The sequence below is a fragment of the Podarcis filfolensis genome (genome assembly GCF_964270895.1).
Source record: "Podarcis filfolensis genome assembly, chromosome: 12".
Taxonomy (NCBI): Eukaryota; Metazoa; Chordata; class Lepidosauria; order Squamata; family Lacertidae; genus Podarcis; species Podarcis filfolensis.
The window spans coordinates 47974404-48002383 of NC_139614.1; the positions used below are offsets into that span (position 1 = coordinate 47974404).

The 27980-nt window shown below is 40.7% G+C and overlaps 1 protein-coding gene across 5 annotated transcripts; it reads right to left on the minus strand.

The window, feature by feature from the left end:
• Positions 1 to 21: 21 nt before the first annotated feature.
• GALNT11 (polypeptide N-acetylgalactosaminyltransferase 11) lies at positions 22 to 27938 on the minus strand. Of its 5 annotated transcripts, XM_083579690.1 has the most exons (13): positions 27659 to 27930; positions 24386 to 24462; positions 18924 to 19256; positions 16307 to 16430; positions 13472 to 13638; positions 13234 to 13359; positions 9441 to 9690; positions 7551 to 7668; positions 6703 to 6855; positions 5579 to 5797; positions 3619 to 3723; positions 2421 to 2558; positions 22 to 1112 (listed from the first exon to the last, which is right to left on the minus strand). In XM_083579690.1, exons 3-13 carry the CDS (start codon positions 19216 to 19218, stop codon positions 981 to 983), a joined length of 1827 nt encoding a protein of 608 aa, XP_083435816.1. In that variant the 5' UTR covers positions 19219 to 19256; positions 24386 to 24462; positions 27659 to 27930; the 3' UTR covers positions 22 to 980. The 5 variants fall into 5 exon arrangements, with proteins under 5 accessions (XP_083435816.1, XP_083435820.1, XP_083435819.1 ...); XM_083579694.1 differs by lacking the exon at positions 24386 to 24462 and having other exon boundaries at positions 27659 to 27938; XM_083579693.1 differs by lacking the exons at positions 24386 to 24462; positions 27659 to 27930 and adding an exon at positions 27220 to 27238.
• Positions 27939 to 27980: the final 42 nt, after the last annotated feature.

Sequence of the window (27980 nt, forward strand, 5' to 3'; positions counted from 1 at the left end):
CAGAAAATGTTTCAAACATGGTTAACCCTGAAGTATTTTCACAAGTTTATTATGCAACTGCATTTTAAACCAGTGCTGAATGAACAAATAAAGGAAAAATCAGCAATTAATGCTTTCAATCCAGAGGAAGAAATTAAAAAGTCCACACAAGTGTATTGAGATACATACATCTTGCACCATAATCATTTCTGTTGACCTCTTCACTCAGAAACTGATTATAACAGAAAAAGTACCATACTTGCTCTTAAAATGCCAATTTCATATGGTGGCACCTGAAGATTTGCAAGCAGAAAGGCACTTCTGCTATTGCAAGTCAGCCCCTACCTGAATTCCAGTAATTGTTCCCAACTGCTGCAGCCCCCATTCCCATACTTCCCTAAGGATTCCCAGATCGTCAGGGGAGGCTTTTGGGATACAGGGGGGCAAGCAGGGAGAAGACATGAGACCCACTGTATAAACCTATTTCCACTTCATGATTCTGGATGCTGCCCAGAGTCATCAAAATCTGTAATGACTTATTTTAAATGCTGTGACATAAAATGTTAACATGGTAACATGTTAAAATTAATGAATTAAAATTAAATACAGAGATTGGTTTAAAAATGAATATTCTTTTTCCAGATCAGTTAAAATAATTCATCATCCAAACAAAGAAAATAATAGTACAGTAATACTTGTGCAAGAAGTACTGGCAAGACAAGGTAGTCATCTGACTATTGGAAATATTCAATATTAATTTTCTTTCCTAATTAAATACAATGGTCTAACTATTTAGAGTAGCTACATTTGCCAGGGAAGTGCAAAAAACTTACATGAATTGCACTTCTATGTGTGTAGAGATTGAAACGTGGCTGCCACAGCTCCTATTCCACTTGCTTCTTAAAGCTTCCCAAACTGTTCCGTTTCAGAAATAGCAGCAGGGACTGCAGGCTCTATAAGGTCAACTATGGGCTACTGTGGAAATGGGCCTTCACTGTCACTCAGCTTTCAAAGCGCCACTGCTGAGGGAGGGAGCCGTCACAAATTGCCATGGTCACATATCCTTTGAGGCTAAGCGGATCAGCTACCTTCATGCATTGCCCAACGGACACCTGATAGAGTCGATTATGTTTCTGGAAACAGAAAAATAAAACGCAACAGTTGAGGCAAAACAGCTCAAAACCTGCTTCTGAATGAGATTATTGTCTTTGCTGGGGTGAGAAGAGCTGACCTTACCAGGGCAGTTAAAATGTTGCCCTGATTCAGTCACCACTCATCTAGAGGACAGGAACTCTGAATAACTATTCAGGCACTAATGTTTGAAGCTTGATGCTGCAGTGATCTGTTTGGATCACTTTTCTTAGCCAAATCTATATACAGTGGTACCTCGGGTTACATACGCTTCAGGTTACATACGTTTCAGGTTACAGACTCCGCTAACCCAGAAATACTACCTCAGGTTAAGAACTTTGCTTCAGGATGAGAACAGAAATCGTGCTCCGGCAGCACAGCAGCAGCGGGAGGCCCGATTAGCTAAAGTGGTGCTTCAATTCAAGAACAGTTTCAGGTTAAGAACAGACCTCTGGAACTAATTAAATACTTAACCCGAGGTACCACAGTATTGCAAAGCTGGGGAACTCTGCAAACATTACAATATGTTATCACTGTAGACAAAAAACAGTGAGATTATTGTTTCCATGAAGCTAATCCCGGAGAGCTCATCTCATGGGATATTGATATACGTCAGCCTTCTCCAGCCTGGTGCCCTCTAGATGATTTGGACTGCAGAACAGACTTTCATTTTAAAATAACCAGACATGGTAGTAAAGATGCACATTTTCAAAATGCAATGCACTGCCCTGGCATCATTTCTTATTGGTTAGGAGGGAGGAAGCAAACAAAGCTGGAGACGCCATGCCTGCAATGCGAAGTGTCCTTCAGCTGAGCTACCCCCTGGGAAGCTGTTAAGTCTCCATTTTTTGCTTAGCGGCATATTGCCTTGTGGAAACACTTATCACAATGTTATTTCAATACAGTACTGGTATTCAACAATAGGGCAATTTATTGCACAGCCCTGCTGCAGACACGCCCTCCAGTATGTGGAGAGTATTGAGGGGCTGGTGTTGAGAGTGCATGGCTACTCCCCAGTAGATAAATGTCTTCCATTGTTAAGTTTGTCAGGTTATTCCATGCAACCTCAAAAGGAGGTATTTGGATTTTTATTCCAACAATGGCCCATTTACATGATAGTTCACTCCTCCCCTGATCTCCATATAATTTAGATGAGCACACACATCATTTAATAGGAAACCTGTACTGAAAAACATTAGTGTGGAACTGTTAACCCATATGTGATTTTTAGAATTAGAAAATCACATACCTACCCACACAGACACACACAGAAAGAGATCTGAAATCATCCACTCTTGTCCACAACTCACCCCAAGCACCCATTGCTGAGATCCTCCTGATCCATGGCATTTCATAAGGCGTGGTGGATCAGAAGTGCGAGATTCAGACACATCCAAGCATAGGAGATTGTTTAGGATCAGCTCATGATCTTCATTGTAAAGCCATACCTAATAGTGGAATAATTTATTTATTTAAAATCATTTCTAAACCTCTAAGTATTGTACAAAAATACAAGAAGTAAAATAGTAACACAAAAACAACCACAAATCACTTTATAAAATATGCCACAGTGTAAAATCTCAGCTTCCTAAAGTATTTTGAAGCAGATTAATTTCCTATTAATTGCATTTAAGTAAGATTCCCTTCTTAACGTTTTCAAATTAAGCATTGAGGAGTGAAAAAAAATCTGTTTACCTTAAGCAGAAAAAACTACCACAGATACTTATTTTCTGTGAACAAGTATGAGCTGAGCTTTAAAAAGGAAATATATTGGACCAATCTGAACATGTGGAGAGGTGCTAGCAATGGAAAACTCCCAGTTTTCTCTCCTCCCCCCTTTTTTTGGCTTCTCTAAAATTACCTAAAAGTAGGGAGGGTGCCAGATGTTGTTTGCTTTAATTCTGAAACCCTCTAACAGCTGTGCATTTTTGGATCAGATATAATTTCTCTGGCTATTTTAAATCCACATTCATATGGGCCAGTAACTCTATTGAACTTATTTCCAGGACACGGGGCCCCTCCTTAAGGCACATTTTGAAGCAGATCTGTTCTTGGTGCCCTGGAAAGTTCCTGGAATGGACCTCAAGCACTGAGCAGAATTCTGAATGTATCACCTAGTGTAGTGAGGTACTTAAGGAATCCACAAAGCCTCCTTTTAGTAAGTGATTTTGAAGCAGACAACAGTGGCAAAAATTTGTAAAAGTAGCTAATGGATACTGATGTATTTATCTGAGTGATCAGTCCTGAAATAACAGAAAGGAAATTGATACAAACAGAAAGCTTTATGTGACGTAAGTGTCAAAAGATATAGATGACCAGAGCATACAGTGAGAAGATATCAAGTGAGAGACCCTTTTCGTGTCTATAGAGGAAGGAATTTGGGTGTGGTTTGTTCTTAATGTTATGAAGGAGTGATCAAAATAAAGCAACACTGTGGAGACTATAAAAATGAACAATGCTAGGGAAAGAAACGCAAGTAGAAAGTAAGTTCTGTCTTCGGGCACTTACCTGATTTTGATCATTGTAATCACACTCTCTGACCACAACAAGTCCTCCTTTTTGACTTGGGTGGCCTTGGGCAACAAGACATTTATTTGTCTGAAGATGAAGCAGCTGCAAAAGAAACACACACATAAGACAACTGGAAAGTGTCTGCAATCACAATACTATTCATTCTTGCCATATTATATAAGGGAGAGGATGGGGGAGAGCATTATGGGAAAAATGGGAGATGTTTGGAGGAAAGAGGCAGAAGGTTATTTTATGTGCTCTCTATAGAATTTCCCCTAACAACATAGGCGTAGCCAAGGGGGGGGCAGGGGGCAGCTCCCCCCCATCAAGTGAAACAATAGAAATACCTAACTGACCAATCACATCCGTTCTGCCCCCCTAACAAAAGTCCTGGCTCCACCCATGCCTAATAGTTGTATATCTAGAATAATTTTCACTAGATCAAGGTATTGTTGCAATCACAGAAGCAACTCTGTTGACAGATTTCTAGGAGATATGCATGGTAGAGACTAGTAAGGACACAAAACTTTTCAGCACACACACAGTAAACTATAAGCTCTTCAGGCCTATCTTTTTTTCAAAACAAAACAAAACACCACTTTTGTGTGCTGATAAGGTAACCTCAGAGACAGTGACTTTGCCCAAAGCTACTTGATGCAGTCTCAAGGCTAAGAAGAGATAAAAGAGAAAGTTGCATGCACCTATGCACATTTTTATGATGCAAAACAGGCTAATTTAGGATTAATTATATCATCCAAAATTCTTTGGAAAGGTAAGATTTTTTAATCTCCTTCCACTGTAAAGTCATTTCCAATATATGTGTTCCTAAACAAGGGTTGTCCAACACGCGGCACACAAGCCACTTGTGGTCCTCAAGGCCTTTCTTAGTGGCCCTTGCTATGTACTGAAGCTGCAGGGAACTGGAAGCGACAACATGAAAGCCTTGCCTTGGTTGGGACCAGCACAGCCACTCGTCCCAGCTGTGGCTGAGAATCCACCTTGGGGGCAGGATGAGTAGAGAGCAAGAAGGATGTGGGGGGAAAAGGAAAGGAGGGGAGTGAAAGGCAATTTCTTCAGCCAAGCAAGCAATGTCTTGCTTGCAGAAGATTCTATCATCCAGAGAGAATCCCTAACTTGAACTAGAGATAGTGAGTGTGCACACACATGTGTGCATGTGTTGAATATTTTGGTGGTGGTGGCGGCAGGGCTGGAAGCCGGAGTGGCAAAGGAGGAGAGAAGGGGGAAAGGGGCAAGAAAGCAATAAAAGCAAAATGGCAGAGCTGCAGTGAGTTGCTCATTTTCTTCGTCTCATTTTCTTTTCGTCTCTCTGCCCTGCCCCACCAAGAGCTGGTAATAACTCCCTTGCTCTTTCCTCTCCCTTCCTCTTTGCAGTCTGGAGTCCTGCCTGCATCCAGCAACTTCTCTCACACCAGGCAGCCTCCATGATTTGGGATCTTTTTGGTCACTTTTTAGGTAGGTAGGTAGGTAGATAAATGTGTGTATAATAAATAATATTAAATATATTGCAAACACTTTATGATATGGAAATTTAATTCAGTGTGTACCCCCCGCCCCAGGTTCTGTGTCAAAATACTCTTGTGGCCTACTTTGTTTGAGAGCAGGACTCCCTGTCCTAAAGCAAGAGTGCTTCTGATCAGACAAGAGATTATAGTGGCCTACAAATGTGAAAGGCGTTCATCCATAATGAAGGTTGTTAACCTGCACAGGAAGCAAGGCAAGTAAGACTGATATGATACCTTTAGCATATTTGATCTAAAAACTGCAGTGCATAATTACAGATTTTCAAAGCTACTCTTACTGCAAAGCTACACTATTTTACAGATAGAAAGTAATAATACAGTTTCTTTTAATTCAGATGCCAGCTTTTGTGATCTTTATAACTACATTTTTCAGAGTATGATTTTAAAGAACCTGAAGAGTTAGAACAGCATCTTACCCGTCCACGTTGCAATGTTTTTGGTCGTTTTTGCCCTTTGTTGAAAAAGAGTGGCGGCGGTACTTTGGCATTAGAACCAGAAATTTGCATCTCTGGGTATATATTGTCTAAATACCACTTAAACGATTTGCAGTTCAACTTTCTTCTCAACTCTACACGATCAGTAATATTCCCATAGTTCCTTGTCCGTAATTCTGGTCGCAGAGCAAAATACTGTTCCTATGTCATAAAGAGGAAAGCGTGGTAGGAAGAATTACAGTTCAGAACAATGATTCTATTTTGAAGTGAGGATGAATACACAGGACTGAAAACAAAACAAGCAAAAAGCCAATTTCTCTGAACTGTAAACCAATGTGGTTTGTACATGCAGTGGCGTAGCGTGGGTTGTCAGCACCCGGGGCAAGGCAAGTAATTTGCGCCCCCTAACCCGTGGATTTGCGCCCCCTAACCTGTGGATTTGCGCCCCCTAACCCGTGGATTTGCCCTAACCCCAGATGATGCGCCCGGTGCGGCCGGCCCCCCCCCCCGCACCCCCCCGCTACACCACTGTGTACATGTTATAAAGCTACACTTTGAAACTACTGTGCCTATCCAGCCAATAATGACCAAGGGCAGAACCACACATTTTGGGACCTGGGGGGTCAGCTCGCTATATTCAGTTTTTCATAGCAGCTGAAAACTGTGTCCATTTTAAAAAAATTGCCTGTCTCCCACCCTGGCTCAAAACATGTGTGTAAGTAAGAATGTGAAGATAAATAATGAACATATAACCTAAGTTAGAAAACATAACTGCAGACCCCAAAGGGCTGGGCCCCAGTTACCCCCTCGTAACCAACGAAACCTATGCTTCAGGTAGGACCAATTTTGTTCTGATTTACTGTTTTACTACATGTCACCAAGGAAATTACAGCAATTATCAATGCAAATTTCTAAACTTTTGTTACAACTCAGAACCTATATTGAAAGGTTCTGATACCACACAAAAAGTAGAAGATGAGAAAACTACCACTTTTCAGGAACGGGACCAGAATTTCTGAATATCCATCCCTGCTGTGACCACCAAGGCACCCAGATACATCCACCTTTTGTTATGGCTTGTAATTATACAGTAGTGTCCATCTTGCCTTATATTCATCCATCCACACATGAGCTAGCCGTAGAGAGTTGTGCGCCATGGTGTCCTGCCCGCCTGGGGAGCCATAAGGTCGCCTTTTACGAAAGATGTGTCCGACTCTGGAGCATGGGATGATGAGAAGTTTGCCCCCACACATCCAGATCTGCTCAGAAACAGAAGTAATTAATAAAACAAAGGATTATTACTTAAGGTCATATTAAGCATAGGTGTGGTTTCTGAAGATGTTGGTCTATTTAACATAGTTAGAAAGGATTACAGCTGATAGAAGCTATAACTTCTAGATCAGGGTTTCCCAAACTTTGGTCTTCAGCTCTTTGGGGACTACAATTCCCATCATGCCTGACACTGGTCCTGCTAGCTGGACGTGATGGGAGTTGTGATATGAAAAAGGAAATTTATTTTTAAGAAAAAATAATTGTCTGGTCCGACAATAAAAGATTCCCGACGCCTAGTTTAGAAGAACTTTCAACTTTCACAGAACTCTTCAAAATTAAAGAAAATTACAGTGGTACCTCGGGTTACATACACTTCAGGTTACATACACTTCAGGTCACAGACTCCGCTAACCCAGAAATAGTACCTTGGGTTAAGAACTTTGCTTCAGGATGAGATCAGAAATCGTGCTTTGGTGGCGCGGCAGCAGCAGGAGGCCCCATTAGCTAAAGTGGTGCTTCAGGTTAGGAACAGTTTCAGGTTAAGAACGGACCTCCGGAACGAATTAAGTACTTAACCTGAGGTACCACTGTACTGCGCAACCGTAGTGTGTAAAGAAATGCGGTTCAATCAGGGTCCTCATCCAAGAAAAAAGGTTATAGTCTACAAAAATAGCATACATACCCGAAATGATATTTCCAGGTTTTCCCCTCCCCAGATGTCCATGCCGCTATCATATTGTCCAAGTTCATTGAAATATTCTCTGTCCATTGCAAACAAGCCTCCTGCCATTGTAGGTGACCTAAAAGAAAATGAGTGTTTTCCAAAACCATACCTACCAATGATGGGAGGAGAGGAATGGGGGGGGGGCAAGGGCTGAAGTCACACAAAATTTAAAAAAGAGGATTGATGTGAGGTATGTATGGTTATGCATCAAATGTGGAAGTCCAGCAACGGGGGGGGGGGGGGACTGGAATACTGTCCAATCAGTAAGATATTTAAGACTAACCAAGTGGGAATAGAAACTCACATATGATCCAAACACCTGGCTCTAATTTTTAAAAAAAATGGTGACAATGTGCCGTCGAGCTTGATTTCTACTCAAGGAAACTTTGAAAACCTGCAGAAAGACAGTGCATACCACTCAGGAGGCAGGTAATGGCTTTTAGGAAGTTATTCTGGATCCCCAATTCTGATTTTTTTAGCGTGTGATTTTTATTAATTTTAAGTTTACTGATTGTTTTATTGTTGTGTGCCATCCTGAGAGGCCCTTATGGCTACATGGAAGGGCATAGATGTAATGAAGTAATTGAAGGAGTCTGCCACTTTTTCTACTGTATGATAAGCATTGTTCTTCCCTTACCCTCCCTCATTTGTGACACATCTCTTAGGCTTTTGTACAAGGTCTTAAGGACCTTTACTTACCAATTGTTCCCATGGCAGGTTACAAATTAAAGCAGGAGTCACCAACTTGGTGCAGAATTTGGCGGCCAGGTTGCTCACTGTTACAATACGGTTTGAACATATAATGCCAATCCTTGCCTGACTGCGCTGGCTGCCCATTAGCTTCTTGGCTCAATTCAAAGTACTGGTTTTGACCTCTAATTTTGCGTTATGGCACACTTCCTGTGTCAGCCACCAGCACTCTCTCAAAATTCTAAATGTACCCACTAGTCCAAAACATTTGGGAACCCTTGAATTAAAGGCTTGCCAAACTTGGAATGAACAGCATTTATGGATAAGTCATTTATTACCGTATTTTTCGCCCTATAGGACGCACTTTTTCCCCTCCAAAAATGAAGGGGAAATCTGTGTGCGTCCTATGGGGCAAATGCAGGCTTTCGCTGAAGCTTGGAGAGCGAGGGGGTCGGTGCGCACCTACCCCTCACACTCTCCAGGCTTCAGGAAGCTATCAGCAAGCCTGGGGAGCACGCGGGAGGCAGCGGGGAGCTCGGGGGGCAGCGGGGAGGCGGAGCGCCGCCATCCCGCTGTTCCCTGACCTGGTTTGGATTCCCCGACCTGGTTTTGGGGGGGAAATAAAGGGAAAAATTATTTCCTTTATTTTCCCCCCAAAAAAACTAGGTGCGTCCTATGGACCGGTACGTCCTATGGGACGAAAAATACGGTATATGTTGAAATTCTGATTTCAACTTTCCTGTTAAAAATTAGATGTTGAAAGAGATTTCTCCAAAGAAAATTATTGACATTTGCTGGTACAGCTCATTGCATCAATTGGCTATCCCTTTTCTTCATTCTTCTTTTCAGTTTAAGTGTTCAGACCTAAAGATGAGTGTTGAAGCAGTTGTACCCCACTTTTTTATCTTCCCCTTCCTTGAAGGAGCACATGGTTGCATATACAGTACTCCCTTCATAATATGGTATGTTCTTTAGCATATGGTACTTAGAGAAGGTATCTTACTACATAGCATATTATGTAGCAGCTTTGCTGCTAGCTTATTGTCTTTGTTTACATCAAGTTGTCTTTAAATGAAATATTGTTTTATTGTATTTTAATGTTTCTCACTCTGTGTGAACAATGCAGTGTGGGTTATAATATAAATAAGTAAATCTTACTTGATTGGAGAAGTGGCTCCCTCAGGGCCTTCCAGTTCTGACAAAGGAACAAGATCCCATTTAAAGTGCAGACCCCAGTTGAACCCTCCACGGACAACTGGGGAAGAGCTGTAGGTAAGCGTGTCAGCGCTAATTATATCAATGACAGGACAAACCACTGTTTTCCGTGATTCCTGGATGGGTGTCAGCAAAGGTTGCAACCACAGCTCATTCACCTCACAGTGACTGTCCAGAAACACAAGTACCTTCCCTGAGAAAAGAGAAGCACAATAAGAACAGAGAACAAAAAGCAAAGCAATCAGAGTCAGAGTTACATGTTTTCATTATTCTACACATGCTCCACTCTAGCAGAGAGAGGGGAACAATATGAAACACAGCAGCCTTATGGGGAAATCTCAAGTACTTGGTACATCCAGAACAAAAAAATTTTTTTCCTTCCAGTAGCACCTTAAAGACCAACTAAGTTAGTTCTTGGTATGAGCTTTCGTGTGCATGCACACTTCTTCATGCACACGAAAGCTCATACCAAGAACTAACTTAGTTGGTCTTTAAGGTGCTACTGGAAGGAAAAATTTTTGTTTTGTTTTGACTATGGCAGACCAACACGGCTACCTATCTGTAATTGGTACATCCAGGTAATTCCACTTTTCTTTCTTTTAAAAAGGCAGAACTCTATCACACTACAGTTGGGATGGATTATCTCATGATTACATTTTGAGGGATTCCCCCATCTATGTGGCTATATACAAGAATTGGACCTTTCAAACTTCAGTAGGAAGGGGTGTGTGTGATTCTTTACTTATTCTATTAACAAACCCCAACTTCCGCTCCAATGGTTTTCCTAAACTCATACTGCAACCACCATATAATATCACTTATCCCGTTTGAACCCTTAACTTATCAACACCCCTGGTAACTGGGATATAGACATGGTGCAAAGCCTGACAGATAACTACAATATTTTACAAAAATATTAATGTTTATTTACTACAAGAGTATGTAGTACACAAGCTTATGTGGTTGCTTTAGCTTAGTACTCTCTCTTTAAATAAGCATGCATTTGCTAAGTTGTTACTGCCACTTTAAATATCAACTGCTTATTTTACACTACCGTTATTAAACCATGGCAGCTCTGAGGAAGCAGTTAGGTTACCCTGTTAAAACCCTTTTGCCAGACTGCCCTTTTATCTACACCATCCTGCTTAACCCTGTCCTGGAATCTTCCTCTGAATCTCCACCCGGAATCCAGAGCCTACCATTCCAAACTGCTTCTCACTTCTTCTACCTCAGTGCTGTAGACAGATCCCACCCCTCTCATTCATTTAGCTGAGCCAAGTGACTCACCTACCCCAGCAAGTCTTTGGCCACCAAACTATGCTGCCTTCCTCTCAGCTCCTCCTCTATTGTCTTCTTCTATGGGCTGTTCCCTATGAACATCAAGCGCCAACCAACATGGGCTGACTCCTGCCCCATCCCAGGTCTGGCCTTAGCCAATCACGTCTAACTAGAAATTCTACACCTGCAGCCAGCAGTCAGATAATGCATATATTCTACCCTTCTATGCATAATGAGCGTTTTATCTTCACCCCCTCTTCAGGTGTCAGTTAAGGTCCCCCATGACAATTAAATCAATTTTCACCTGATCAGACAGAAGACAACCCCAAACACATTATAATACAAATGTCAGAACACATTATAATACTCAAAACTTGCCTCAAACAGGATTTCTTCCTGTTCAAGAAATCAATTTTAGAATAACTACAAACACACAACTCAAATAGCCACAGACCTTGTCTTGTTGGAAAACACATGGAATGAGAGGGTGGTAACCTAAATTGTAGCAATTATCTGGATATTAATAATGTAATAATAAGTGGGCTAATAGTTTCATTTCTTATATCAAGTACTTTTTCTAGGGAAATTAAGTTACAGCATCCTTCAGATTCTGGGGGCGGGGTGGGTGTGGAATCGCCAAGAGTATTATTTATATAACTTGTATCCCACAGCCTTCATCATGAATGCTCTCAGGAGGCTAAAATGATAAAAACTATACTAATGATCATAAGAGTCATCCATTACAATTATGAGTCATAAACAAGGCCAAGGGGGTAGCCAGTAAAAAAGATGCAATTATGAGTTTTAAAAAGCCCAATAAAAACTTAGAAGTTATTCCTAAATGAAAGCCAAGGTTGGAAACCAGAAACTCAGGAAATTCCATTCTAAAAAGGCAGTTAGGTGTTCCAATTATAGCTATAAAATTTTCCTACTTCACTGGGTATAGCTTAGGGAAGCTATTCACAAGCTGCAGCACTGAGCTCAAATAGTAAAGCTGAACAAGTACTGCTGCATGTTCGGAACTTCAATGTAATTATACTGCATTAATGTAGATGATTAACACGCATTAATTAGGAGGAGCTTAGATCATCATTACAAATTATAACACAAGCTTTCCTGATTCAACACTGATTATTGTTCATGCACAATGCAGGCTGATTATAAAGATTATCAAAAAGATACTTTAACCTAATTAAATGTTATAGCCACAACAAATCTCTCTGGGGAGATGACTGTGAATCAGTATGAATGGGGTATTTGTAAACAGCTTTAATAAGATGCCTTGACATAATGGAAACAAATTAACTGCCAACCTACATGTAGTGAGCTAGGGCCAGATAAGTTAGTCCCTTGTGGAGAAAGAAAGACAAGCCACAGTTGTTTTACTGCATTTCACAAACCCTGGTTTTCACAACTGGTACATATTATGGCGAAATAAAAACCTTTTATAACAAGGGGATTGTTATAACATTACTTCCCAGGCTTAATACACTCAAGATTAGAAGCCAACCTCAGATTTGCCCCTTCCCTGCTTTTCCTCATGAGCAGAAGTGGGATGATCCTGGACAGCAAGAGAGATTCCATATTTAAGTAAGTTAAAATAGAGAAGGGATAGCCAACTACGCTATTCTTGAGTGTCCACCCTATTTTCCAAATGGTGGTTCACTATAGTCACAAGTATTCAGGTTCTATACTGATGCTGACAACTACCTACAGAATATTTAACCATCAGAAAATAACAGGAAGAAGCATACATATTAAAATTTGAGACAGTGAGAGAATTATATTTCTTATCTACTAACTGTGGCTAACAGTGGTCTTCTCATCAACAGGCTTTTATTTGCTTTTGAATCCAGGGATGTTCTATGTATTTTGCTGGCTTATTTTTTGTTCATTTTAATGATGTATTTTTAAAAGACATCTGAAGGCAGCCCTGTTTAGGGAAGTTTTTAATGTTTAATGCTGCATTGTGTTTTTAATGCAGTGGTACCTAGGGTTAAGAACTTAATTCGTTCTGGAGGTCCGTTCTTAACCTGAAACTGTTCTTAACCTGAAGCACCACTTTAGCTAATGGGGCCTCCTGCTGCTGCGCCGCCGGAGCACGATTTCTGTTCTCATCCTGAAGCAAAGTTCTTAACCCGAGGCACTATTTCTGGGTTAGCGGAGTCTGTAACCTGAAGCGTCTGTAACCCGAGGTACCACTGTATTCTGTTGGAAGCTGCCCAGAGTGGCTGGGGAAACCCAGCCAGATGGGCGAGGTATAAATTATAAATTAGTATTAGCAGTATTGTTTTGCTTGAAAGCTGATCAAGGAGCATTTACTATGAGAAGTTTCATATTTTTCTTTATTCTTCATTAAATGTATTAAAGTCACAAGCAATTTGGACAAACCATCATGATTTAGAAGTACTGAACAAACAAAGGGACTGCATGAATTCATAGATATAAAGGACATTACCTGTAGCATGGGAAGCTCCAATCATTCTCCCACGAATTAGCCCTTCTCGCTTCTCATTTCTGACTAGCTTTATATTGTTCGGAAGATTTTTTGTTAGATAAGCATCCAATTCTTCTTTCAGATCAGCTAGAGTAAGAAAAGGCAAGGGGAGTAAGACGGCATTTAGTAATCGGTCAGTAGTCCAAGTATCCTTAGACTACACTGCACAAAATTAACATATAATGTAAGAGTCTTTCACCTAATTCACTACTGTCATCCACCAAGATAATTTCATGGAGAAGATTAGATGGTGTGCGGTCCAAAACGCTATGCACTGTCCGAAGCAAGGCAGAGAATGCTTCATTATAGAAACAAATTATAATGCTAGCGTAGGGCAGATCATGAGGATAACTTTTTTCTTTACACCTGCAAGAAAGAAAAGGCACATATTATAACACATGGTTTTCAAAGAATGTTGCTAATATTTCACGAACACCCCATATAATACCAAAATAGAAGCTGCACCCTCCCTTTTATAATAACCATGCAATATGCGTGTAGCTGTTTCCCCCACAGAATATCTTTTACTCATAAGTTTAAGAAACCATATGCCCTGTGAATCATTGGCACCTAAAAAAGGAGTCTGGCAATTCAGTTGCTGAGGAATACTGGATTTTGTTTTCTGTAGAGGATGCAGATTTATCCTTCTACTGTGCGTGCTTGTTGTTTGAAGAAACTGAACTCTGCATATTTTACATTTCTTCCTCTGCATTACATTTGTCCACTAACTTTTTTTTTAAGATAATGAAAACAGGAAATTTAGGGAACACAGTCATCCTATCTCTAATGCCACCACAGATAAGTTACTCAAAATCCAGCCCTTTCCCTACCCCACCCCACTCATTTTCCTCCTCTGCTCCTTCCATTCATAACCCTTTCTTCACCTTACACTTCGTTCATCCTCCTCCTATCCCCATTTAATTTTTCTTTCAGCACTGCAATACCTTTCTAATCCTGATATCCTTCTAACAAACACATGAAGCTGCTTTATACAGAGTCAGACCACTGATCTATCTCATTCAATATACTCCACACCAACTACAGCAGCATCTCAGACAGGGGTGTTCCCCAGTGCTACCTAGAGGTGGCAGTACTTGATTCAGAGATTTTCAGCATGCAAAGAATATATGCTCTTTCCCCTTTTAATTCCCTTCTTCCCTACTTTACTGTTCCTTAAAACTTTAAACACTATTCTTTAAATTTCTCCACAGCTTTTTTCCCTGTCCATTTGCATGTCTTTCTAAGACCCAAATATCTTTCCCTTTCTATTCCATTCTTTTCCCCTTCTTCAAGCTATTCCTCATATTCAGCAATTTCCACGGCTCATTTTTACTTTTACTGACCCCTGTACGTACAAGTAGGGCCTCCTATATTACAGAACCTCTTACAATTCTATAGCTTAGAGAAAATATGTAACAGTAATGATGCAAAAAAAATGATAGTATATCTAATTTCCAGTTAAGCTTGAGTCCTAGGAATTCTCAATTAAACACTGAATCAAAGGAAAGCAGGGTAGGGAGCTGCATTTTTCCTTCCTTCTCTCCAATATTGCTTCTAGAAAATTATACAGGTTACTAAGTTTTGCAAAGTATCTTGCAGCCCTGTTCATAACCATACTTAAAACACAGAATGATGTCAAGAATGAACTCAATGTTCACTCTGTCCTAATAAGGAGATAAAGGCTTTTTAAGTGAGATCTTTGAACCTACACATTACAACAGGATCATGACAAAGCCAAAATCAAAGCTCAAAAAAACAAAATATTCAGTGATCTGCAACTATTAGGGCTGTTTCACAAATCTGGATATTTAATTTGAAATGAAAAGATTGGTTTCTCAAGGTACACAATATATAGCTGCATTACAAGAAAAAGGAAGACAGCCTTTTGTGCATGCATATGTTTAAAGTTGGTTCTGAATTTTTAAATTCTGTATGGATAGCAATGCCATAGTGATTATCAGATTTTACATTGCAAAGAACTTCACACACAAAGGGCACAATCTAGCCAAAGTTAAGCACTTTAAGCAACAGAAAGATACATATTTGTCTTGCATACTGCACAGCAAGAACCGTCAAGCAATTCTACATGTTATGCATATTTTGCCAATGTAAATACAAAAAGGAAATTATTTTCAAAACCATGTTATTTCTGAATCGCTCCCTTTCTTAATATAATTTCTGGTATGGTCTGAATTTCTTACTTCTCATCCTCTCTCATTTCCATCAGCTCTCTATTTGGGGGGAAATATGCTCATTCGACAACTCTGAGGAGACCTTAAATCTGTAGAGGACTGGAAGAAAAATGTTTACTTTATGAAAAAACTACAACGTCACATGTGATATCCTTTTTCTTTCTTTAGCATGGCTAAGAAACAGAACCCAGGACAGGGCTATGAAATAGACATTTTTCAAAGAGTCAAGTTCTATTGGGTGGAGGGAATAAATCAGCTGCCAGATTTTGGCGGAAGGGCCAAAGCTGCTCTCCCCCCCGATGAAGAAAATATGGGGGGGGGGGAATCCTATGGGAGAAAGTAAAGTAATACACTTAAGACTGTTGATGTTCTAGGTGTATAGCATGTACTCCACTCACAATATGAAGTGCCCTTGACTCCATCTCAGAGGAGCCATACAGGAATGCAAAAAGTGCCTCCCTTGTGGTAGTTCTGATTAAAATTTAAACCAACCATATGCATGCCTACAAACACCGTAAAATGCTTGATGCTCCCATGCTTGACCTTCTGACTTTCCCCTTCTGCAGGACCAAGCCATTTTTGCAAAGCACAGAGCCCTTTCTTTGGGTACTATTTCCTTCCATGTTCACCTTCTCAAAGCAGCTGGACAGCTTCCTAATGGAATCTCCCCCCCCCCCAAGTATATGTAGGAATATATATAGGCACACTGCCAAAGGCATCGCTGCAACATACAAGCCCCATCCTTCCCACTGCCCATCATTCTGTTGGCCTTTTTGCTAGATCTTCACCATTGGGCTCTTGAAAGAAAGCATTCACTTTATCGAGAACATGCAGAAACATACTTTGCATCTCTTGTGTCTGGCACATCTCTGTGATATCCCAACCGGTTACTGATGAGCATATTGAAAGCATGCTTTTGATAGCCCAAGTCTCTCACTTCCTGGTCTTGCTCATTAAAAATCATACCTGCAACGGAGAATGTGCCAAAATCAATTCACTGTCTCATGTATGTATTGCCAATGATCAACTTCTTAAACTTACATGTTCAGCTAATGATATCTTCCAATTCAAATTACTGCCCCATACTCATTTCCTGGCCCAGGGAAAGACTAATGAGGAGGTCTCACTGCTAAACAGGATGGCCTATCTAAGCTCAAGGCATTTATAGCAATATTTGTGCAGTATTTACCATACTACTATGGTACTAATGAAGCTCTCTTTTCAAGTCTTAAGAGATCCAGAAGAGGTAGCTGGAATACAGTGGTACCTTGGGTTACATACGCTTCAGGTTACATATGCTTCAGGTTACAGACTCCGCTAACCTAGAAATAGTACCTCGGGTTAAGAACTTTGCTTCAGGATGAGAACAGAAATCGTGCTGCGGTGGCAGCGGGAGGCCCCATTAGCTAAAGTGGTGCTTCAGGTTAAGAACAGTTTCAGGTTAAGAACGGACCTCTGTAATGAATTAAGTACTTAACCCGAGGTACCACTGTATTGCTCTTTGGGGCAGGAGGGAGTGGGGGAGAAGGACGGCAAGAATGTAGGAGGCAGAAGGCTAAAATACACACACAATTTGCAAAGCTGGTCTCAATAATTTTAAGTAGTCCCCAGTGATATAGCTGCATGGGATTTCAGAGGAGGAGACATGGCTGTGTTTGCATGTTGATTCAATACACCTAGTCCACGCTAACCGCTCGTTAACCTCACTTGCCCATATGACAAGCAGGAGCATAGTAGGCAAAGAACAGATTGCACAGTGCAAAGAGGACAAGATGGCATCAAGGGGCATAGAATACTCCACACCACTTTTCTTTTCTTTTCTAAACTTGCTCCTCCTAGATCTTCCAGTTGTGCAGAAAACACATATATGTGTACATCCTTAACAACACTTGTCCATAATATACAGCCATACTGCGGTTAAAATTTTCAGGCCAGAAGACTACAGCTAGTTTGTTTTATTTTTCACTAAACATATTGAAACCGGTGAATCATGCAGCGCAAAAAAGAAAAATCAAATCAAACCGGTGGGGGGCATAGTACAAAGGTTTAGAAAGCAGCATGCAATGAGTTCAAATTCTTTATTATTTTTGTGACCTCTTCTTGCACATCTGAGGACAAGAAACAAACACCTTTAGTTTGAAAACTCTGGAGAATGAACCTGGGCCCTGCCTATTTTTTTCTAGAATAGGCAGGGCCCAGGTTCATTCTCCACTCTTTTTAAAGGAGGGCATGCATCTTGAAAATGATTCTAAGCTTTCCTCCCTATTTTACAAAGCATATTCTCTCCTTGCTGCAACTAAAATTGCATACAGCTTATGGGTCATGTAACCTAATCTTCTTAACAGTCAAAGCCAATAGGCATCTTCAGTTCATTCACTATGAAGCAAGCATTCAGGGAAAGCGTGATCAAAAAAGTAAATAAGATTTTTTAGCTTCTCCAACTTCATGAAGAAAAACCTACTAGACAAAAATATGTTTCTGAGACCTATATGCAGTAAGAGCATTCTACATGCATTGGTTAATGTTGAATAGGTTCCACACCCTGAGGAAATAAGAAGGAAATTGAGGTTGGGACCCGGGTGCAGAGTACAACTGGCTCTGTGAAGAAAAGGTGCTATTCTACAAGACACCAGACATAGGCTACACAATTCTGTAGTAGTGACTGCTAAGCCCCTTCCTCATTCTCAGTTGGGTCTTATTTCAGGGACTACACTCATTTCCTCTTATCATAGGTGGAACTACAGTAAAGAGACCATAAGCGGCTACATGAGCCGTTGTAGGGGTTCACTGTTGCCAGTTCTGGGCTTCCAGACTGGCCCACCACCACCTTCAATTATGAGAGAAAGAGGGGGGCAGAGAATGTGGGGACACTTAGTTCCTTGGCTGGGATGTTTTTTTGAGGCTGGCAGATTCTGCAAGCCCTCAAAGATTGTGGGTTCCTCAAGGTTCCTGTTCCCCTATAATACCAAGACTCCTATAGAATCTTGCTCTTCCAAAGGTCTCCTCAGAATCCAGACCCAGGTGGATTCTAACAAATACATTTCAGACCAAGCTGTACCCCTAATACTGTAGAATGTGATTCATAATGAACACTATGCTGAATGTCTGGCTTTCATATCATAAATAAAGCAAGTCTGATTATCTTATCAGATGATAATTTCTTTGCAGATGGCAAAACATCCCTAGCATATTTTGGCACTAAACTAGACAAAGATCTATTTGTATTTTAATGGTTTATTAAAATAGCAGATCTAATTGAATTGCCTCTGCATTTTTCATTAGTAATATATATGTCTGGCAATTACTAATCTGGGTAAACCACTGTGCTTCAAGAGCAAGCACTTTTCTAATTTAGGGCTCCCATTCGTTTCCTGTCTGAAACTACATAGGAAGACAGAAGCACTTCACATCTGTTTTTCACAATATGAGTTTCAATGCAGTCAATTACTATTCACTTACCCATTTCAGGAGACATCTCAGTATCCCCCTTGATGGGATCCTGTGCAGCATTTCCCAATGGATTCCTGTTCTTACTGTATCTGTGGTGAGCTTCAGGTATGTGTACTGGCCCATGGACAAAACGGGGATAGATCTTTTTAGGAAATGGCTTCTGAGGTTCAAGCCCCTTGATGGGCACATTCTTGAAAGACTGGGTCTCTTCGCTGAAGTTGAAATAAATAAAGAGTAGAAGTGTCCAGGTCACAGATGTGAAGAGGCAGCCATAGCAGAAATAGCGAAGTGTGACACTTCCCATTGTAATCCTAGCATTGTTGTTAGCACATTCTCAATCCCCTAAAAAAATATAAAAGAGAAAAGGGTAAGATTTCCAATTACAAGCGTCTTCCTGAAAGCTGGCCTTTCAGAAAATGATCTATTTTAAATTGACCGTATACTGTAATAATGCCTTGAGAATGACAATTTTTCATTCTATACAAAAGCATCAAATCATACATCAACTTATCAGTATGCCAAGTTACCATAAAATTAAGGAACAGCAATGGATACAGACATTTTAAGTGAAGCATTAACAGTATTTTTACATAAATGACCATTGCAAATATTCTACAAAGAAAGCACCACATAATAAGGTTACATTCTCAAATGCCTTGTGGGCATCTCAATAAAATGTCTCTATCTTGGATAAAATTCTGGCTTCCTTTTTGTAAATCAAGCATCACTCTCAGAAACTAATACTCCCTTCCGACTCCTTTAAAAATCCTACTGCCCTTGACTTAACAAACATTTTGTGTTGTATCTGCTTCGGCACTAACAGTGGTTAATGATAACTAAATTCCTTCTCAGGACTTGCAAAATCTGCTTCAGAACCTGATTAAAATAGGTATTCAGTCAGTGAGTCCTTCCTTTTTTAAAACTAACAAGCTACTTGCAAATTCAACTGTTAGAAACAGACTGATCTTCACCTCCAATCCTGGCCCTCAGCATTTGGAGCAAAGAGTGTGAGACGCAAAGAAAGAATGGCACAAATACCATGTTAAGCAAGTAAAGTTACACTCAGGTTGAGACACATTAACAGCAAATGTAATCTGAACTTTAAACATTTACAGCCTAACTGCTTAAAATATTTGCAGCACAACAACTAATTTTTAACAGGGACCATGTTTTGAACTGAGCAAAGGCTGAAAAGTCAGCAACTTTAGCTCTATTTCAACTCATGCTACAGGAGAAAAGATATGGGTTCTCAAGCTTTGTTCTCTTAAACACACAGAAACTCTGGTTCTTCACTTGAGTGCTGCACCACTTCACTCTTGTTTACCCATGTCAGAAAGAACTACTGCAACACCATGTCAATGCAACAAGGGATTGCTGCAGGTGAGGTGGGAAGACCCTGGATCATACCAAGCTCCGGGTCACCAGTCTCTGTTACTAACTTATTGTGTAGTTGCAACTACAGAAAATATTCCTGAGTTTGAGGTTCAAGTGTTGTGGATTGCAGAGGGAGAAAAACAGAGCCAGGTGTATGCAATTCCTTGTGTAACTGAAGGGGAGGGGAAAGTAATTACATTACTTAATTGTGTAATGTAATTAAGCACAAACATGATGGCCTCTCTATGTTGGCCACTCAGTAGAATTCTCAAACAAGGAACAGTATATTTCCTATGAGAATGTCATAACCAGTTCAGAAATATGTTCAGTTCCTGCCCCTTCCTACTTAATTTTGAAATTTATTCTTAATTTTGCTTATAGGCCATGCTGCAAAAAGCAGTGGCAATGATGCTTCAGCCTCCCACAAATTTTAATTTGCCCACAAACCTGCACTGGCATATATACATATACATGCTGCAATATTGCAAATAATATATGCTATAACCTCTGAATTTAGGTCCTCTGAACAGAAGAGAGATAAGGCTGCAATCCTATACCCATCAACTTAGGACTAAGCCCCTTTAAACTAAATTCAATGAACAGACATGCACAGGAGTACACACTAAGTTTCCAGTATTAGCTGCTGGTCATTAACAGTGAGACACTTTGTCCTCACCAGTACTGCAGTACAAGAAGGGACTGCAAGGTCAATTTCCTAGATACAAGTAATCCAGTGTACCTATAAAAATTAAGCCGTCTTCACAGAGTTTCTTCAAACTGTATCCATAGCACTTGGTTAAATGAGCTGTAAAGGAATGCTGCAGATACACACATCTCAGCTGGACAGTTTTAAGATTCGCTTTCTGAATAATAAAGTGAAAAAAACAAGTACTGACCTTTCTCTATTAAAGTGCACGCTGGCAGAGGACAATGTTATGTAGTAAAAGCATGTGCCCTGTAGTTACAGCATAACCAAGTTGGTGTTTTCATACCAATAATTATAATAAAAAGCACAGCAGCCCTTTAATTAAAACCAGTCAATTCCCAAAAGGATTCAAATCCCCACTCAATCCACTGGGTGACCTTGGGACAGACTATCTTAGGACTGACCTACCTGACAAGGGTGTTGGCAAGGATAAAATGGAGAGAGAAAGAAGCATGTAAACCACCTTGAGTTCCTTGGAGTAATGGTGGAATATAAATATAATAAAAATGGTTTAAAGGGAGGGCAATTTGTGTGCCACTCTGGAAAAATACAGCTACTCTTAAAATTTGATTGTATATATAATTCTACAAATTTCTCTGGTATGATCATGATACAGCGATGACATTCACAATGACATATCACAATCGACACAGGAGACAGTTATAAGCAAGCTAGTCAAAACATGAAGTCCAAGAAGTAATGCTGATATCTTCAAAACAGATGCATTTCTTTCAACCTGCCTATTTTATTTCAGCTTCAATGTTCCCTTTCCAAAGGTAGTATCCTTCTTGTTTGCCATATTACCCTAATTCTACTTGATGCTGTTTCTCCTGGGAGGCGCAGAGGTCCGAAATATTTCTTTCCTCCTTTATGTTGCTCAAGAAAAACAGATACAAGAAAATAGTGTTTGCAGCATCCAAACCAAATTGCTCACACCATCTCAGTTAAACAGTACTATTTAAAGAACAAAATAGCATCAGGCATCTCTACACAAGACACCACTTGTATGGCAGAAGACACAATAACAGAAGACACCTCTTACGTGACAGTCTCTAAACTGAAAAGTCCCAAATGCTGTAGCCTTTCCTCATATAGGACTTGCTGCCCCATCATTGTGGCTGCTCTTTTCCAAACCTGTTATCTTCAATTTCCTTTTTAAAGTGAGAAGATCAGAACTATACTCCAATTGTAGTCATTCCCACAGGAAGTAGTGATGGTCCCCAGCCTGGATGGTCTTAAAAAGGATTAGAAAAATTCATGGAGGATAAGCCTATCAGTGCTCTGCCATCACAACTGTGTTCTGCCATCATGGTGGTATGCTTCTGACTACCAGATGCTGGAAACTCCGGGACAGAGGAGTGCTCTTATGCTCATATCCTGCTTGCAAGTTTCCAACAGGCATCTGGATGGCCACTGACAGAACAGGATGCTGGACTAGATGAGCCTTTTGTCTGATCCAGCATGCTCTTCTTCTGTTCTTATGAAGATCAAGCAAGTCTACCATCACATTCTTAAAGGGGTCTAATAATAATAATAATAATAATTATTATTATTTATACCCCGTCCATCTGGCTGAGTTTCCCCAGCCACTCTTGGCGGCTCCCAATCGAATATTAAAAACACAATACCGCATTAAACATTAAAAGTTTCCCTAAACAGGACTGTCTTCAGATGTCTTTTAAAAGTAGGATAGTTGCTTATTTCCTTGACATCTGATGGAAGGGCGTTCCACAGGGCAGGCACCACTACCAAGTGAAGACTGAGATGCTTAGGAATCCAAGTCCCATGTCCAGCACTGACTTCCACACTTGTATGGTACAAATAGATTTATACCATGTTGCATATAGTCTTTGCTCCATGCCGCAAGCCATGCTTTATGTGCCTTATACAACTCAAGTAAAAAATATTACCAACGTGAAATACAAATTTCACAATCCATAATTAATTCCCTGAGTGCAAAAATTGAGTTTGGCATCAGAATGTTGCCATGTTTTCTATCTTTTTTAGCTGAAAGATACTGCCAATTCTGACTATGGTGAAATGACTATATTCCATTCTAAACATCATTGCTTCCACAGAGTTTTAACTACTTATAGCTTTTCTAAAACTTTCACTGATTTTGCAGACATGAGGATTCTGTCAACATTTCCCCCCAAACATGAGACAAACGGAAAGGTGGTTCATTATTAAACCTGACTAATAAAAATCTGAACAGTTCTATATTCCAAAGAGCCATAATATGCTATAGTCTGGTTACAAAGTAATTGCAAGCTCCCAAATAGTTGAAAGCTGTAGGTACCTAGATTGGTTTACATAAGTACTTTGATTAGCCTTAAAAGAATAACAGCTTAAGGTTTGTAGAAAACAAAGGTGCTCATGGCTTAAATGGTGATAACAAGGATGTCTGTTATCCTACCCAAAATATAAAACTTAAATCTAAACACTTTTATGCAACCCATGCATGCTTTTAGGAAATGTAACATTCTCAAGAGAGTTAGGAAGAAACAGAAAATTAAAGCTGTCTATAGTCATGTGAAACAGATATTCAGGCAACCTTATAATATATTAAGATAGCCCACTATAGCTACTGCTAAAATTTTCTAAGTATCTATAGTATTTTTTCCACAACAATAGCTAAGAATACTTGGCTACCATCACAGATCAGACTGAATAAGCTACTAAAAGTTTTATGACCAAGCTGCTGGATTGAAATATAATAGATTGGTTAAATGTCGCCTAACAGGATCACATGTCTCAATGTGAGGCAGATAGACCTTTTTCTTGGCACACATAAAAGATTTCACGGTTGATAGACCAGGCCTAGAGGACCGTGAACTGATCAAGGTGAGGGAAAGTGGAACCACTTCCAAGAGGTGCATCAAGACAGGTTTGTCTCTTAAAACACCACTAAAGCCATTCACAGCAGAAGAAACACCTAGCCAGAACCCAAAGCTGAAGTGAAAGCTTCTAAACCCTTCCAAGCAGAGTTACCAACTGGGAGATACAGAAGGTACAGGTGCACTGGGCACCATGCCAGCAGAGGTCATAGAATTTTAGCTTTCTTTGTATTTAAAAAAAGGGCAGCAGTCAATCAGATATATCAAAAGAAAGTTAGAAAACAAAACACAAAAACAATGTTAAACAAAAGAGGGTTTCCTCCACAAAGTGGAGGGAGCGTGTGCGAGCTTAATCCAGCCCTCAATATTTTATTCAAGTTGGTGCCCAATTTACAGGTTTTGAACTCAACGAAGGAACTGACTACGCATGATACTACTACTGCGAAAGGTAGGTTATGTTCATTTTCCATCTAGCACCATAGAAGAGGAATCTGAGCAATACTCCAATCTAGTTGAAACGCATCAATAGAGTTGTGAAATATAGACTAGCTTACTGTGACATCATCCTCACTGAGTGAAAGACAGGAAAACAAAGGCTTTCTGCTTCTTCCGCATTCCGAAAGCTGAAAAACTGGAACGGTCATAAAAAATGCAATCAATAAATCAAGTTCTAAGATTGTTACCTAAGGTGAACTATCAATCTTAGCTTAAATCTATGCATATACCAGCCTTTAAATAACTTAAGAACTGCACTCTTTTTTTACCCCTCTCAGTTCGGAATTGTTTCAGCAACAGCATCTTTGGAGAGAATGCACTTCCCAATTCTATAACTTTGGTAAGCTGATGGAAATGAAGAAACTGTAGAGGCAATACTATCGCTTCCTTCACTTTTTTTAATTCTCCTTTTTAAAAAAAGAAATGGTTGCATACCACTTTTGTCTTGCTAAAATTGTTTCATCTTAAGCCTCTTTAAAACTGTACTATTGGTTTCCAACATCCAATTGAAATAACAAATGGGTTATTGAGGAAGGCAGAAGCCTAAACATTTAACAAAGCAGCTGTAAACCACTCTATTTGTTTATTCAGTTATTTATTTGTGCATCTACTGTAACTATACACATGCACACACATTAAAAAAAGACTGGCAATCACATCCACCGCTAAACCCAATATGTTTTGACTATACACAATTTTGGCTTTAGGCACAATCTCTAGAACGTAGCCCCCACATAAGTTTTCCTACGTCAGTTCTGTAATTTTCCCTATATTATCCCCTGCTTCAATAACTAGTACTTAATCAACATGGTACTAAACCCATCTCTGCCAGAAGATTAGACTTTGTAGGGTTTAGCTGGATTACTGCAGCAATCAGAGGCTGAAGAATGGTTCTCCTTTCCATATCCTACTTTATCCTTCTATACACTCTCCACAACAATTGTTCAGTCATGAACAATACTTCAGTTATGAGAATACCACCCAAAAATAATAAAAGGGCACTACCTATGCAACACATCTCTAGTAGTGACAGTGAAGATAAAAATAATAATACATTGTTCTCACCTACATGCACGCTGGGGCTGTAAAATCCACATTTTACAAATGTCTGCAATACAATAACAGGATGCAATTGCAACATACTAAGGAAACAAATGAAAGTTTTTTTCTGATTCACTGTTGATATCCTAATCATCTGCCAATTCTCAACACTGTAACTGTGATAAATAATAGTAAGGATTGTTGTTGCTTAACCTAGACAACATAGTAGTAATTAAATTCCTGAGCAAAGTAAAGCAACTCCCTGTCCCGCACTAACTTGTGCCAAGGAAAACGCAAGGATTATTGAAGCACAGAAATCCAGGTCATGTGATATGTTAAGAATGGAGCTATTCTGTCTCCTACCTCACACTGTTGCTATTTTCCAGCCAACAAGGTTCAGGAGTTAGGGCATTCCATAGCAGATATAACATGACACAATGGGAGTTTTTAAAACATTATTTCCAATGTTATTTAAGCCTGAACTTTCCACAATAGAAAGATGCCTAAGGTGACAATCCTATAGACATTTACCTGAGAGTAAGTGTCACTAAAGTCAATGGGATTCAGTTTTCAGTAGACATGCATAAGGCTACAGTGCATAGGAATATTTTGATCAATAAACTGAATATTTTTCTGTGGCTACTAAAAGCATGCAATAACCCATGGCTATACAAAACTTCTAACCAGGGCTTAAAGAAACTCTTACCAATAAAACTTACTTCAGATACTTCTACTCCGTGCTATTTTTCTAGAAAAAGAGATGCCAGAACTCACCATAAATGCCTCCCTTGTTCTCCTATAATAGCAATGGTGCCCTGCCACCTCAGAGGTGCTGGAACTGAATTCCGGTGAGTTCTGACTGAAAAAAAGCCCTGCTTATACTTACAAAATTACTACCACATATCATTCCTATAGAAGCAGGGATGAAATTCTAAACATCAAAATCTGTACAAATATGAAGAGAGCTTCCACCATGACATTCGCTTCTGCCTTACAATGGTAGGGAATCTATGATGTGGTCATCATAGTAGAATGCTATACATTTCAGTATACAGAAATTCTGGTTCACAGCTGTTTCTCCTTTTCTACAACTCATGTTAGAAATGCCTGTTCCACTTTCTTCACTACATTATGATCAGCAAACAAATAAAATTCTAACGGTTGCTCAGTGGCAAGTCTGACTGAATTAATTGGGTCTTACTCCCGGAAAAAGTGTGTTTTGGACTGAGGCTTTCTCTCAGCTGCCGATTTATAGACTGCCACATTCTGACCCGGGCTGAAAGCATTCATTAGGTAGCACAAAAGAGCATCTCAAAGGAGCAAAACCATCTTGCTCATTAGTTGCAAGAACTTGTAAGCAGCTGGTATATATATATATATATATATATATATATCCCACAAATCTTTCAACTCCAGTTTCCCAACGTCCAATATCTTACAAAGGTGGGAGGGAAAGGAACACAACAACAACAACCCCACACTTCTGCATACTGTACATACTGATCTTCCACCTCCCCGATCGCACAGTGCGTACAAAAGAGGGACCTGCCTAACCTGCATGTGGAGATCTCGAAAAGGTACCTCCTGGCACTGCGGCAAGCAGGAGAGGAAAAGGAAGGCAACAACTGGCCTGCGAAAACTGCTCATATTTTTACTCACCTGATGCACTGTTGCCTCAGGTGCACGTCCCCCTGATTGATTGATTGATTGATTTGCCCTCTCCAAAACGGGAGGAAAGAACCGATTCCCTCCCTCCTTCGTCTATTCCCACTTTCGGAATTTAGATTATCAGGCTCCCCAGCCAGCGTCTGTCTCTCCCCGGCCCCTCCCTGCCAAGTTTCTCCTCGCTCACCGAGATTCAGCGCAATTCCTTGCACGTCTTACGGGCGCTGACTCCCAGGTTAGCCGGACACAAAACACAAGAGCGCGCGCGCGCACCCCAAACCGTCCTTCGTTTGCTAAGTTAGGTATGTTCCGTAAAAGAACGTTGGAGGATGCCGTTAACATTTAAACACTGACAACGGCGGGGAGGGGGCGGGGAGAAGCAGGACGTTAATTCACGGGCTGACTGACTTTGCAGCGAGCGTGGCACGGAAGAGGAGACTCCAGAGGAGGAATGCTGCTGGCGGGGGTAGGAGAAAGGCGAGAGGGGCCGACGCGGCTCCCCCATTCAATGGGCGCCCCGGGAACAGGCCTGGCGTCCGCACAAAAAGCGCAGCCGGGCGCCTCAGGGCGCTTTCCTGAGGCGGGGAGGAGGTCTCTGCTGCCGCAGCCGGTACCCTCAGACTTACCCGCGTTGTGGCCACCGTGCGACGCGGCTGCTGGAGGTCGACGGGGCTCAGGAGCGCGACTCGGCGGAACCGCCACCATCCTCTTCACCTGAGGGAGAGAGAGAGGCGCGCTGGCGGCAACGGCTCTCTGAGGGGAGCGCGTGAGTGGGGTGGGCAGCGGCGCGAGGCACCGACCGTCAGCGGGAAGGTGGGAGGGAGCCGGAGGAGCAGGGAAGCGGGTGAGGGGGGGGAAGAACAAACCGCTCCTCCGCGAGCCGCCTCGCCGCGGCCGCTTAGTGGGCACGGTCGGCCACGTGACGTCCCCTCGCTTCTTCGCAGGCGC